The sequence below is a fragment of the Myotis davidii genome, unplaced genomic scaffold (genome assembly GCF_000327345.1).
Source record: "Myotis davidii unplaced genomic scaffold, ASM32734v1 scaffold433, whole genome shotgun sequence".
NCBI lineage: Eukaryota > Metazoa > Chordata > Mammalia > Chiroptera > Vespertilionidae > Myotis > Myotis davidii.
The window spans coordinates 3,004,054-3,019,291 of record NW_006293776.1 but is presented as its reverse complement, the minus strand read 5'-3'; the positions used below and the strand labels follow the sequence as shown (position 1 = coordinate 3,019,291).

Genomic DNA, 15,238 nt, shown 5'->3' with positions numbered 1-15,238 from the left:
AAAGCCTCCGTAATCAAAACAGCCTGTTACTGGCACAAGAACAGGCGTATAGATCAATGGAACAGATTAGAGAACCTAGAAGCCGACCCAAGCCATTATGCTCAATTAATATCTGACAAAAGAGGCAAGAGCATACAATGGAGTCAAGAGAGTCTCGGGTTGGGGGGCGGGAAGGGGTTAGAGATCAACCGAAGGACTTGTATGCATGCATATAAGCATAACCAATGGACATAAGACACTGGGGGGTAGGGAAGGTCGGGGGAATGTCAAAGGGGGGAAAAAGGAGACATATGTAATACTCTTTGTAATACTTTAAGCAATAAAAAAGTCATAATAAAAAAATAAAAAGAAATCTAAACTATACTCATGTGAAAACAATATTGCATTGATGATATTGCAAGAGGAAAAAGAATAAATCCCACATTCATCAAAATGTAGATGTGAAGGTTGTTGCTTAGCCCATGGGAGGCAAGAGGCTTAAAGGGTATATTTCCTTCCAAGGCAATCGTGCTGAGATTCTCCTGAGGTTAGCTTATTATACCCTGGTGGTATATAAGCATGCACACCTTGCTAAAGCATGCACACCATACACTTGCACAGTGACCTGAAACAAAGGACATCTCACATCTCGGCACCCATTGCCACCATGACTCTGAAAGGCTTGGGAGGCTTGGAGGACCTGAAATTGATCCATCCATTTATATACACATACACTTAAGTGCCATCCTTGAGCCAAAACTCGAGAGTGAGAATTGTTCTCCTGGAGAATTACTTGCAGCTAAGGGGCCATTCCAGCCATTTATATTCTATTCAGCAATGGAAGAAGATGCCCAATGAGTGCAATTTGGTAATTAAGAGAGGTAAACTTTTATGTGTGCTGTTGACCTTACCACATAGTGGTCTCTCAAAGGTGATTCACAAGAGAAAACACTCAAGTCTAAGACCCAGGAACAGTAGATCCAGCTGAGCAACCTGGTTTTTTATCTTCTAGACACTTTGAATCATGTAATTCATTAGTGTTTCTCTCTTTAGCATGGCTACCAGTACACTTAGACCCAAAGTGGTTCCCTTTGTAAATACTTTTAGCAAATGTATGGAATGTTAACAACATACATTTTGTATACAATTTTAACCTTGGCTTCATCTTATTTTTCTAACCTGTATCTTCCCTTTGCTCTAAATTTCCTCCCTCCAGTTTTGGTTTTCATATTTTTTAAAAGATGTTTCAAATACTTTTGGAATGAGGTGAAATATTAAATATATAAATAACTATAGTACAAATACAGAAAAGTTATAACTTTTCAATGAATTGATTCTATAGCCTACCTTCAATAAGGTGAAATACCAAGTACATAAATAACTATAGTATACTCAAAACGCAGAATACTACCTTCTCTATTAACTGGTCCCTCAGCCTACTTTAAATGGGGTGAAATATTAAATATATAAATAAGTATATGGTACTCAGTATCTAAGTGCAGAAAAGCTATACCTTTTCTTATTAACTATTTTTATAGCCTACCTTCAATATATTTAATCTATTAAATACACACATAACTATTAAATGCACAGGTAACTATAGTATACTTGGTATAAAAGCAAAAAGTATGTAACTTCTCCTTAAACTAATCCCATAGCTCACCTTCAGGGTTTTCAGAGTTAGCATGATAATATTGGGTCTAATGCATCATCTTTAGATATAGGCTCCATCTATTCCAGATTAAGATCGTTACATATTGATATTGCTTGTGGTGTTAATGTTTTGCAGTAAGTAAAACAAATGCAAAAATCATATCAGAAATGGGGTTTTTATTACCTTATTTAGAAATTACTACTCCCAGAGTCATTAATAGAAAACCAAGCTATCACTTTAACCTTTAAGATTTTTTTTAAGTTCTCATCGAAGCACATGTGCAAGTGGTAATTGTGGGGTTCATTTCTTAGGATTCCCTGAAGAATAACATGCAGAGGTCCAGTTTCCCCATCTAGAAAATGGTAACATCTCATGGCATTGGGTTAAAAATTCATCTTTGGTACCACAAACGTGAAGAAACAGAATTGCTCACTTAGGAGCCACCAGTTCTGCAGAGAGCTCCACAGTATTTTCTTTAGCCAATGACAGGGTCATTTGTCATGTAGCATCTCATGTCACTGCTCCTTCTTATTCTCTGGGTGATGCTGATAATGGCAAGCTTTGGACAACTCTGGATAATTGCATAAGTAAATGAAAATATAATTTTATTTTTCTTTGAGTTATTAATGTCATCTTTGGACTAGAAAAAGTAAGGAAGTCTTACAGACCACCTTAACAACTCTGACACAGTATCTAAATCAAACAAAACAAAAGATCAAATGCCCCATTTTGCTGACTAAACTCACTTCATTCAAGAAGAACTAGAAAGCTTCATGACTATAAGCACCAATCCCACTTTTAATTTCCTTTGAGTAAATCAGAAATGGCTAACAGGAAAGGGGGCTTTGGTCTCAGAGCTAAGTTATGTATCTTTAGATTCTGGTTCCCAGATGGACAGTTGGTGAGGCCTGGAAAACTTGACAGTGAGGACTGGAGTACACAGGGAGATCTCTCAAGTGACAACATAAACCTATGCTCCCTTCACTAACATTGCTTTCAAGGAGTTCCTTGACAGTGCATAAATCTGGTGGTCACAGAGCAGAGGAACTGTGCTAGTAGTCTTCTGAAGGTCCACCGAAAAGCACATGGAAAGGTGTGAAGAGGGCAGATGTGAGAAGGGGCAGATAGGAAACCAGGCAGATAAACTTGAGCTCAAAACACACTGGACTTCATTAAGGCTCACTGTTCATTCTATGAACATTTGGCTGGGTGCCTGCCTGCTGAGCACCAGGCACTGTGCTGTAGGGGTGGCCTTGCCCTCATAGGAGAACTAACGCAGGCACAGAGGAATAGTTAAAAGAGTTCAGATGAAGAGAGATGATTTTCCTGAAGAAACCTGGGAAAGGCTATAAGGAAGCTTTAGCATTTAATTGGGAGCATTGAGAATATATGCGAATCCAACCTGAGATGGGATGAGAGTAATCAAAGTAGACCAATCATCATTCCAACCAGAGCTCACTAAAAGAAGAAACCCACCTTTCTCACAACCCTTAAAATTTCACAACAGGTTGCTCTCCTGCTTCCTAGCCTCTCTTCATTCTGACCTACACACTACACTATTAGGATAACTGCTGCCAACAATAAACATAACCACAGCAACGGCAACTTCCAATAGGTCTCCTCTACAAACCTAAGTGAGGTGAAGCTTAGCACCCCGGTTCCCAGTTCCCCACAATCAAATGCCACCTTTACCTTTCCAACTTCGCAAATCACTGGATCCTTTTAGGACACACCCTAGACCAGCTGTGGGCAAACTACAGCCCGCGGGCCAGATACAGCCCATTTGAAATGAATAAAACTAAAACTAAAAAAAAAAAAAAAAAAAAAAGACCGTACCCTTTTATGTAATGATGTTTACTTTGAATTTATATTAGTTCACACAAACACTCCATCCATGCTTTTGTTCCGGCCCTCCGGTCCAGTTTAAGAACCCATTGTGGCCCTCGAGTCAAAAAGTTTGCCCACCCCTGCCCTAGACACTACTGAGCAACTGGATGCTTCAATACAACAGCAGTGGGAGAGCGTATATATCTTGGTGCATGCATTCCGCCTCTCTCTGGTCAGCCCAACTCCTGTTTCTGTCGGACCCATTCATTCAGCCATTATTCACTGACTGAGCCCCAGCGACATGCCAGGCACCAACCACCCAAACACAAAGCACCCAACTCACTAAGAGCAAGTATTTCACACACGTTACCGACAATTTTATTAACAAACCTATAGATTTAGTTAATTCAACTATGTAACCTTAAAGTTATTTAATATTTTAAAACTTAAAGTGCCAAAAACAATCCAATAGCCATGCACGTATCAATTTAACAGTTGTTAATATTTTGTCATGTTTGCTCCAAATGGCAATTTTAATAAAGCCTAATTCCTCATAGCTTCCTCCTCCCTTACTCCCTAGAGGTACCACTATCTTAAACTGGTGTCATTCCAAAATATTTTTGCTTTAGTACTAGTCATGCATACATTCATAAATAATAGCAAACATTGTTTAAATATTATACAATATTGTAATATATTAAGACATTTTTGAAAGCTAACTAAATGTTATCATTTAAAATATTTCCTAATTTAAAAAAAAATCAATACCAGGCTTCCAGAGCTAGTTAGCTTTACCAATAATTAGCAATTAATTGTGAAAAGCATCCATTAACTGTATCTACACATGAGAAACCAAATTTCTAAATGTAGCATCATAGCCTTTTGCTACTAAAGCTTCCCAATGTCATATAAAACATATCAAGCACAGGACTGAAGTATAATCAATACTACAGAGGCTCCTCAAAATTAGAATAAATTGACATTCTTGGTGTCAAATTCAGGAAAGAAGTTCATGGTGACAACACTAACAGAATCATTTGCTGCACCCAGGACAACTTAATAAGACGTGTGACCTGAAGGTGTGTAGAAAACGTGAGCCTTTGGCCCTGTACCTGGTGCTGGCGATGCTTGGTGACTCTGCTCCAAGCCTACATCTTTCTAGCTGACTGGCAACAATCTGCCTTTCCACCTCCAGTTCTCGGGTGAGTCGCTGAAACTGAAGCTCCTGTGATTCAAGAAAATAAAAGGCACATAAGGGATTGAGGTTTGCTGCTCAGGCAGATATATGAATTAAAGTATGTCACAGGAAACATAGGAACATCCATTACGTAACACTATACTATGGCTGTGTGAAATTAGCATTTTTGATGGAATTGTGAGCCTAATAAGCTACTGATCTGTAGCTTTTTCAAACTTAAAGGCACTAGACTATTAGCCTTTGTTTGGGATCAACAACACGTCAATATTTGTTTTTACTTTTTTGGGTGCTCACAGAGGTCTCAAGCAGCACTTCTCCTCCTGAGCTGTATTAAACATCAGGGTTGCAGGGTCCTTACTTGATGTGTCTACAACCAGGCTCAGCAACCAATACAAGCTCTTCCTCCTCAATTGCTTATTTTTACAGTCCTCATGCTGTATGTTAGCACAGCGTTAAAAAACGTAAATTCCCATTATAAGAATCACTTTCCCATGTTTGAGAAAAGCCTTTAATTATTAAGGAAAAAAACACACAAAAAACAATTCCAGTCCCAGAGAAAAAAGTCTTGCTATATTTCTCTACAATATAAGCAACAAACTTTTTTATTGCCTACAAATGTATTCATGAGTCACTGCATGAAGGGGATGGAAAAAAAGTCTAAGCAATAATGTAGAATTTAAAACTATATTAAAAGCTGGAAACACTGTCAGAAGAAAATAGATTCTTCATTCTGTGTTTCATCATGAGGGCAAGGAAGTTCTATTATAGGAGGAAACATTTTAAATTTTTGGGGTTACTTATCTCGTTGTTACCTTGACAGTATTTTAATAAATAGAAAGTATGCCATGCTATATACAACATAATACACAACAAATCAAGTATGCTGCAAAGGCTTCAAAGCCACAAACAACATCGTGGGTAACACCTCAAGCTCCCCTTTGCCACATTATCTCCTTGTAAGTCTACCCAAAGTAAATGCTGCAGGTGTATGTTGTTTAATTGGACAATGACTGCTAGTTCAAAATACCAGGCGCATAGAGCCTATACCTAGAAACTAATCAGAAACAGAACTACCTGAAATATCATTTATGACAATACGTCAAGTATCTGTTAGCCATGCAAAAATAAAAATTAATTGAAAAGTATACTATTGAGTCCCTCTGGAATCAGGAAAACGTGCAACTACTTGACAGCTCTGGCTTTGCAAATTCTATAAACTCTTCTAAGAATCATTTTTAAGAAACAGTTCCTGAGCTCCTCATTGCTTGCTGATCATGAGATTCCTTTTCTAATGAGCCAATTGGTGTGGGTGTATAGAGTGTGGCCTGAATAAAAGTTGATTCCATAATGCTGTACAATATGATCATAGTGGGTAAGTGGGATATTGCCTACCTCTGCCTAAGTATTCCTAGTTCTTAATAAATGTCCAGCCACAAAAGACCAGACAGATAATAATGTATAACATTCAATATCAGGCTAAAATCATGGATTTTAAGGACAAATTGTATTGTTTACTTCACATTTAGTCTTTCTTTATCCGTAAGTAGTATATTTTTGGGTGACATGCTGCTACCCTTTCAATTATTTGACTTTGTTTATTATGCACCTCTTTTCCTGGCTACTTGTATCAAGCTAGACCAGGCAAGGACCGTCCGTGAATCACAAAATAGTCCTTGAGACATCACATGACTCTGTGTTCTCAGTTCAGTGGCTACTAGAGCACAGTCGCCAACCTTTCGGACCTCACGGACCACCAGTGGTCCACGGGCCACCGGTTGGCGACCGCTGTACTTGGGAACGAAGGTTAGAGTGTTTCCCACATTTTGGGATGGATAAAAGTTGCCAGAGTTAAGATTAAGGTATGTTTTGTCAAATTAGGACACAAAAATCCATTTTAATAGATTTTTATCATGTTTGTGGCTGCCTAAGAGCTTTTGAGCATCCTTTTCAGAAAACAGTTGGGGAGTTTCCTGCTTGAAGGAACCAGCTGAAACCACTGTCCACATAATTTCTTCCTTCAGAAGCAAAGACAGGTGAGTTTGGCTTTGCCAAGATGCTAGACTGTGACTCAGGCGCTCAAATCGACTTTGATATCGGAAAATACAAAAAGCTCACTTTCTTTCTCTTTCACTTCCTTACTACACTCCCTGCAATAGGTCCCAAGGTCACACTCCTAAAAAGGATATGGCCTTCACTCAAACTAAGTCTATGCTTGGGTGGGGCGGTATTAGTGGCTTCCTTATCTGACCGATTTTGTGACACAGGTTTGGACACTGTTCTTGGAAGCTGAGTCTCAAGACTATTCCAGGCTTTGCAACAAATCTGGGAATTCACTAATACCCACTTCATAAATGCCCTTCTGCACGATTAGCCATGGCAGTCTCTGTTTCTTGCAACTAGAGACCCTGACAGACACTATTTACAGTCATTAAGTTATGTACCTAAGAGAGCCTATGTACCTATGGCATAGCTACATTTTTAAATTTAAAAGATGGGTAATTCCTTTAACATTCATATGGAATGAGTAAAGTCCACAGTATATTCCTATTATTCAATATTAGGGAGCCCATAATATTGAATACCACTGGCTACAGTGATCAAAACTATCCTGCTCATTATTTGCTCACACATCTCACAAGGAGGACGTCATTAAGGCCCTGAAAGAGAACATCAAGAAGCTATGAAGCATGCCATTTGTTATGATTACCGAATACCTGTGAATATTTATGTACAGCTAAAATATGTAAATGCTTTGTTGCACAATTATTAATATTACAACTACAGAATATAAACTGAATGCTCATGTATGACTGGGACCAAGATGGATAAATAGAATATATAAATATTTGATAGTTTTGTGTACACTGGCTTCTAAGATTGACTGATAAGACAGTACGACAGTCATATAAAAACACATGTAATGATTTCCAAGGCTGATCCCCAAACTGGGCATCTTTTGCTCTTTGAGAATAGCAAATTAAATAATGTTAAAAGCATGGATCAACAATTTAGAATATGATAATTTCCTCTTAAATTCTGGCAAACAAGACCATCAACAAGCTTAGATGGAAACTTAAGGCTACTAATCTATAATAGTAAAAGCATAATATGTTAATTAGACTGGACATCCTTCTGGATGTCTTTCTGGACGAAGCCGGGGCTGCAAGGGAAGCTCAGGTCCCGAGTGCCACAGGGAAGCCAGTGCCAGCAGCTGGGGGAAGGCCTACTCTTGCATGAATTTCATGCACTGGGCATCTAGTGTGCTATAAAAATGGAGTCAGTTCACATTTGAAAGCTTTTCTTTACTTGTACCTCATGACTTATGTAAATATACTATTAAATATTGTCTGAGGATCATGAGAATAGAAGAAAAAGCTTCACTTTCATGACCTTGTACGGTGGACAGGGCTGCACTGCCCATGAAAGCCCAAGGAAGAATGTGCTGCCCCAGCTGTGAGCTACTCCAGGGGTGCCTCAGCTGCAGGGAACAGCCTTGACTAAGGGCGCACCCTCCTGGGTAGGTTGCATCCAGCCCCTGACTGAGGTGGGAATATAAAGGCTGGGCACAGATTTACTGGTGAGCTTGGACGTGGCCAGCCTGTGTAGTCCCTGGACTTCTTCCCTGCCCCTCTGCTTTTTGTTCCCCTCTCCATCTCAATGAGAACCCAAACTGAGAAAGTGCGCGTTTCTGGCTTCCTTTTATATAATGCTAGACATGTTCTCTCATATTTTTTTATATTGTGAAATACTTCAAATATACAAAAAGTACAGTCAATAACACAATGAGCTTTGGAGAACTTGACGCAGCATAGCATATCTTAATATTTTGCTACATTTGCTTCAGATTTTGAGAAATAAAATATTAAAGATGCAGTGAAATCCCTTGGTTTCTCTCTCCTCCAATCCTACTTCTTTTTCTTCCTTCCTTCACAGTAGAAACCATACTACTCCACATTTACAGATCCATAAAGATATACAGCATTGCTTTACATGTTGATACACTTTATATCAGCGGTATACAGTACATAGTCTTCTGTAGGTTGTTTTCATTATAGTATGATTTTGATATTTAACAATATCAGTACACATAGATCTAATTTATTTCTTTTCATTACTCAACAGCCTTCTATTGTAAGACTATAGCACAATGTAGTTATATGTTCTAATCATGATGAACACTTTGGCTGCTTCCAATTTTGTGCAATAATAAGCATGTTGCAAAATAAATCTCCTTGTATAAACCATCTTGTGCACGTGCCAGACTTTTTCTTAGTGGAGATCCGGAAGTAGAACTGCTGGGTTCAAGGCTACACATATCTTCTACTCAGTTTGATAATGACCATCAAATTACTTTCCAAAGTAGTTTTACCAATTAATATTCCAGTCAACAGTGTATGAGAGTTCCAGTTTCTTCACATTCTCACTGACATTGGTTTGTATTTTGGGGCTAAAATCTCTTCCTTCTTTTGGTAATCTGATTGGCACATAATGCTATCTTGTATTTGTTTTATTTTGTATTTCCTTTGACAACCAACATCATCCACCTTTTCAATATGTTTATTGGCCATCATAGGTGTAAACTCTCAGAGAGACTTTTCCCTACGGCCAGCTCCTGGGCTTGCCCTCTTCTGTGGGACAGGTTTCTCGTCACTCTTGTGTTACCATTGTAGCTTTGTAAAGTTTTAGCTTTGGGTAAGGGATCTTCCACAAGACTCCCCACCTGGCACTGCCCTCCTGTGCCTGGCAAACGGCATCCTCAAGATCACCTGGGTTTGGCAGAAAACCTTCAAGGGGGAAAGCCAGGCTTATTGATTATTTAGTTTAGGATTCTCACTTAAAAAAAAGTTTTTATTGATGCTAGAGAGAGGGGAAGGGAGGAGAGAGAGATAGACACATCAATGAGAAACATCAACATTGATCGCCTGCCTCCTGCACGCCCTCCACAGGGGATCCAGCCAGGGCATGAGCCCTGACCTAGAATCAAACTGGTGACCTCTTGGTGCATGGTTTGATGCTCAACCACTGAGACACACCAGCAGGGCTCTCACTTTCATTTCAGTGTTGGTTTCTGTAGATTCCTTACTTTATTTCCAGCTTAGCCTTGCTTTTAACAAGACAATTTAAACATTTTATTCAGCATCTCCCCCCCCCCCCCCCCAGGGGAAATACTGGTTAAGATAATATGTAGACTCCCATTTCTGGCAAATGCCATCCAACTACATCTGCCTACTTGCATCACTCCCATCTAATTACTTCAGATTATTCTGATTCCCTAATTTGGGAGTAGCTATAATAGTTACTACCTCTATGATGACAAAAATTAAAAAATAGCAGAAGATGATTTAACTTTGGGTGGTGGGCACACAGATCTTGTATCACAGAAATGTACACTTGAAACCTAGATGATCCTATTTATCAATGTTACCCCAGTAAACTTAATTAAAAAAAAAAGCAGTAGGTAGTCATATCAGATCATTCCTGATAACACCTCAACTTCCTACCTCCATGTTCACACTAATCCTCAGTTCTCTTCCAGGCTTAGAAGAGGCTTGTCCTCCTGTGTACGGCTAGCCTCTCCAAGCCCAGGGTCTAGCTTCTCTCTTTCATGTTTCCTCTCCGTTTAATGAGTCACCAATTTTTCTCATAAAAAAAAAAAAATCTCGATCTCAGGACTCCTTAATCTCTGTTTCCTTCCCCTTTGACCTATACTATCTTTTACGAAATATTTTTCTTTTTAAACTGACTCCTTTTTAAGAGATAGTATCATTCCCAGTATGAAAAGCATTAAAATAATGGTTTTGAATTGCTTTATATAATCTTACTAATATAAACTAAAATACATAATTATATTTTTAAATGTTCTTCTGTGCACCGAAAATCATTTCATATCAACATGCCTTTCCGGCAGGAAAGCACTGCACTGAGTACTGGCTAAGGTGAAAGAAGAAAACGGACATGGTTATTATGTGGTGGATGCTATTAGTAGTTAAGTAAGAAAACATTTGTATTTCAGTCATTGCTGCTTAAGCCCCCCCACCCCTGCAATTTCATTTTTCTGCCTTAGTTCACTGAAAGTTTTATATCACTAAAAGATCAATTACAATGTTAGATTTTTTAAGGTACACAGCATTGCGCAGGGCATGTCCTTGTCTCAGGACAAATATACTATAGCATTTTCCCCACATTCAAAAGATGAGTAAGTTATGGTCACGATCATATCTTTAAGGCTCTTGAACCAGGGATAGCAAACAATTTTAAAAATGAATATTTAAGAGCTAATAAAAATTTTTCAAGAACATCCTAAATACCATTCTCTAATCTAGTCTGGCACTAAAATCGAAGCAGCCATTCCAAAGTGTCCTTGAACTTCTCAGCCTTAGGATAAACAGCCAGTGTAAAGGTAGGTGGCCAAATGTCCTGACTTTCTATCACAGTGTACTCAGTAACTGACAAATCTTCACTAGGACTAGTGGCAGTCTCTAAATCATTCATAATTAATTTAAAATTGCAAGGCATATAATACATATCTTTAGTACTGACTAGTTCCCTTTGTTAAAACAAAATTTACAATAAAAAAGACTGGAACAACTAACATTACCTTCCTCGATCAAGGTGTTTTCTGAAAACACCAGTTCTGTCCCACAGGAAGAGGTTCCGGGTCATGTAGGTTTGGGAAATGCTGCCTAGAAGATTCCAAATCTTGAACTCTTTCGAGGACATTAAAAATTCTGATAAATCTACCACGAGGAAATTGGCTTAAAATTATTTAACCTAGCAATTCTTTTACTTATTTAAACTAAGCACAATTTTCTTTTTCTAGGTACAACTATAAACATATCAAGAAACAATACTGCCTGTCTTGCAGAATACAACTTAGGCAATACTGGAAAATCAAGCTCACTTAATGTACTTACGGATGGTTGAACTAAGGGGTACTACAATGCATCCCACATTTAAAGTATTTTTAATGCAATGAAAAACAAAATTTTAATCACTTTTGTCCAAACACTTTCTGAATAGGGAGAGCACCACAAAGGTTAATTTTCAAATGAAGTTTAACTGCTGACCTCACACCACTCCCAGGACATCAGTGCATGTTACTAGGACACCTCTGCAGGATTCATGGATTTTCACTATGCCCACTGCTTCTTATAGTACATTTAGATTTTGCCTGAGATAAAAGAAAAGTACAAGGTCCAACTACCAAATTGTTTGCTAGTTAAAATTCTAATAGGAGATGAACAATTTTAAGGTCTTTACTGTTTTATCCTACTTCCAAACCACACAGATTTCACCAGGTTCTAGCTGTATCTTCATTCAGTTTTAATGACACAGAGAAATAGAGCAAAGCTTGCCACATGCTCTAAATTTGTATTCTAAAGCTCAGGCTCCTGTCTGTAACTTTGTCACGAAAGCTCCTTTATTAGGAAATCAAAATAAAGGAAGAGAAGTTTACATTAAAACACACAGGAAAAGCTTTTTGATTATAGCCACATGCAAAACGTCCAGGTAAACAAGTAATAAATAATAAATAAATAAATAAATAAATGAATAAATAAAAGCCCGAGCTTTTCCTACAGCATGATGGCTTTTTATAAAATTGTCTACTGAATAGTAACTCAATGCTTTTAGCTCTTCAGTGTCTCACCAGTTCTCTGACTATCACCTGGGTTCATGTACATAGTGACATTCCACTAGTCCAAATTCACTATAGCTAATCAGATTCAAACCCCGTGTTACCAATGGTTGTCTGCTAAGTAACTACTGAGCACACCTCCTATGTTTTATATTTTCTCAAAGTGTGGGCCCCAAGTCACAGCATTAGCATCCGCTGGGAACTTCCTTCAATCAGAGGGATGGGGTTCAGCCACCTGTACTTCCACATGTCCTCCAGGGGTTCTCATTCACACCACAGTTCCAGAATCAGTGTCTTAATGGAACCATCATTCCTTTGACTCAGGATCAAACTACAAGTGTTTCCATCCTTCCATCATTTCGTCCCTTTTCTTATTCCCCATTCCTCACACACTAAACGGTTTCCCAAATTCTGTTACGTCACCTCGCTAACACTGGTTGAATCAATCCATTCCCTTCCCCACCAGTCTTTGACATTGTTACCCTAATCCATATTCACATTAACTTCAGATTACTGCAATAACCCCTAACTAAGGTTATTTATCTTCCAGATAAATCTGTTGAAGGCACAATACTACCCACTAATAATATCTATCCTTTATTGAGGTTTACTGGGCTCCAGGATCTCTGGTAAGTTCTTCTTATGCATTACTTCATTAACTCTTCAATCAGCTTTTGAGGTGGTAAGGGTTATACTCCTTCCAGAGGGCTGACTTTCCGAAAGTCATTCAAAACTGGGATTTGAATGACATCAGTCTGACTCCTAACCCCATTGTACTGAGCTGTGCGCCAACCAGGCTCTCCCCACTCCATAACAGAACTTACAAGACCCATGGCAATTGGGCCCCCAAAATACCTTTCTCTGGTCTCCTGTCACTCCTCTTCACATACCTATACTGAACTATGCATGGTTTCCTACACACACACTCAAAGCTTTTTCTCATGTTCCATCAGCCTGAAGTATCACTCTCCTTTGAGTGCCTACAGTCTTTTTTTTTTTTTAATTCTCACCCAAGGATAAGTTTTTACTGATTTTAGAATGAGAAACATCAATGTGATATGAGAGAAATATCGATTGCTTGCCTCCCATACGAGCCTGACCGGGGATCAACCCGAAACGGGTATGTGCTCTGACCAGGAATCAAATCCACCACCTTTTGGTGTACTGGGCGACACTCCAACCAACTGAGCCACACTGACCAGGCTGCCTACACTCTTTTACCCAGCCCTTGGGGAAAGTGCTCCGCCCATTACGTGTACTCAATCTAAGTTGGATTCTTCTTAAAGAAGAATGAAATCTATATTTCATTCATCTCAGTATCCTTCTAAAACCAAAACAAGAAAACTCTACTAATTCATTCTGGGTGAATTTATGCAGTACATTTTATTTAGTATGTTACAGTTGATTGCAGTGATTTTTAAATTCAGGGATTCCTGAGTATTTTTATACAGAAACAAGCATATATATTATGGATCATCCTTTATGAGGATCTTAAAACCATTCAAATATAATAATCATATCCTTACCACATAGGTAAGAAAAATTTAAAAAATCAATGGTACAAAAAAAAAAAAGTTCGACTTATTTAAAGTTAGAGAGAGATGTGGAGGCAGAGCGAGGACTAGACCCCGAGTTACCCGAAATTTTGCTGACTGCTCTTTAAACCAATTACCACTCTCAGGATTTCGTATTATTTATAGTGACACAGACAAATAAGGTTTTTTAAAAGTAATAAGGTGTGAATAATTTAGTGGTAGGTGGCTTATTGCTGTTAACAGACTTACTCCTGACACTGCTCCACACCCCCAACTGCTTATGCCTGCTCCCACTTGCCAAATTCCCTAATCTCTCAAGCATCTTATCCTGCTTATCAGAAACTCAGGAATTTCCCAGCTTTGGCATGTCATTTTTGAAAACTTGTCTCCAGTCCAAATGTGGTAGGCAGCTAGACAGACAGGAGCAGAGCAAGGACAATAAGCCAGGTACAGAAGGTTACCAGGGAAGAAAGCCCTGAGTGCCTAGCAATGGGCAAAACCGGGAAACAAGGACCTTGCCCCCAGGGTGACCTTTCCTCTCCTTGCATGCAGTTTAGGCCTGATCCTTCAGGTAGCTGGTCATGTGGCTCGGACCCTCCCTTGACCTCTCCTCCCCTGGCAGGTTGCTAGCCATGTGAGTTAGACCCCTTAGAGGGGGAACAAACAAGGTGCCTGAGAATAGCCCCTTAGGATTAAGTCACAGGACAATGAGGTTCTGACCCACATCAAATGCATCTAGGCTTCAGTTGTGCTTCAGCTCCAGGCCCAGAAAAGCATTAAAATCAGACAAGCAACACCAGGACTGACCTCAGCACCAGCTGCATTGACTAATGACCCCTGACCTGGTGTCTAACAGTGAGACCACAATACTGAAAGGACACACCTCGGAAGCTGATGAATATTCTATTGAGATCCTCCCCCCTGAAACCTCCCTTAAAATCTCCACCATTAAAAGCCTTTAGGACAGAGGACACATCCAACTCTCCCTTCCTGGAGCAGGCCTGCATCTTTCCCTCCCTTCCTAAGGGATGTTACCTCCAGAGCCCATTTCTTCCACTGCTCAATTCTTCTACCTCTGTGACTTTCTAAACATACTCTCTCATAGTGTGAGTCTCACCTCTGAATTCTTTCCTAGCCTGGACTCAAGTACTGAGGTTGCTCAACCAAGGTCACGTCTGACCCCACAGGTCTAACACCTGGTGGTGGTCTCACCACTGCCAACACAATGACATTTTAAATTGTTGAACTAACAATGTCTTCTCTTATTTTCATTTAACTTTTCTTTTAACAAGTAGAAAGTGTGTGTAGATTCATCACATTTATGTGCTATATATGTGATAAATGTAGATATGTAAATATAATTCTAGTTGTTTTCTATTAGATGAGATTTTACTAATTATGTTTATTTA

General features: G+C 39.0%; 1 protein-coding gene across 2 annotated transcripts in view; it reads right to left on the bottom strand.

Moving 5' to 3' along the window:
- LOC102768934 (plakophilin-4) overlaps positions 1-15,238 on the bottom strand; it is an 82,966-nt gene that overhangs the window by 21,834 nt on the left and 45,894 nt on the right. For both annotated transcript variants that reach the window (XR_001514491.1, XM_015566300.1), the window contains one exon: positions 4,573-4,685. Coding sequence is in view for 1 of the 2 variants with exons in the window: in XM_015566300.1 (XP_015421786.1) it covers positions 4,573-4,685 (113 nt within the window). In the remaining variant the exon portion in view is untranslated. The remainder of the gene's footprint in view (positions 1-4,572; positions 4,686-15,238) is intronic.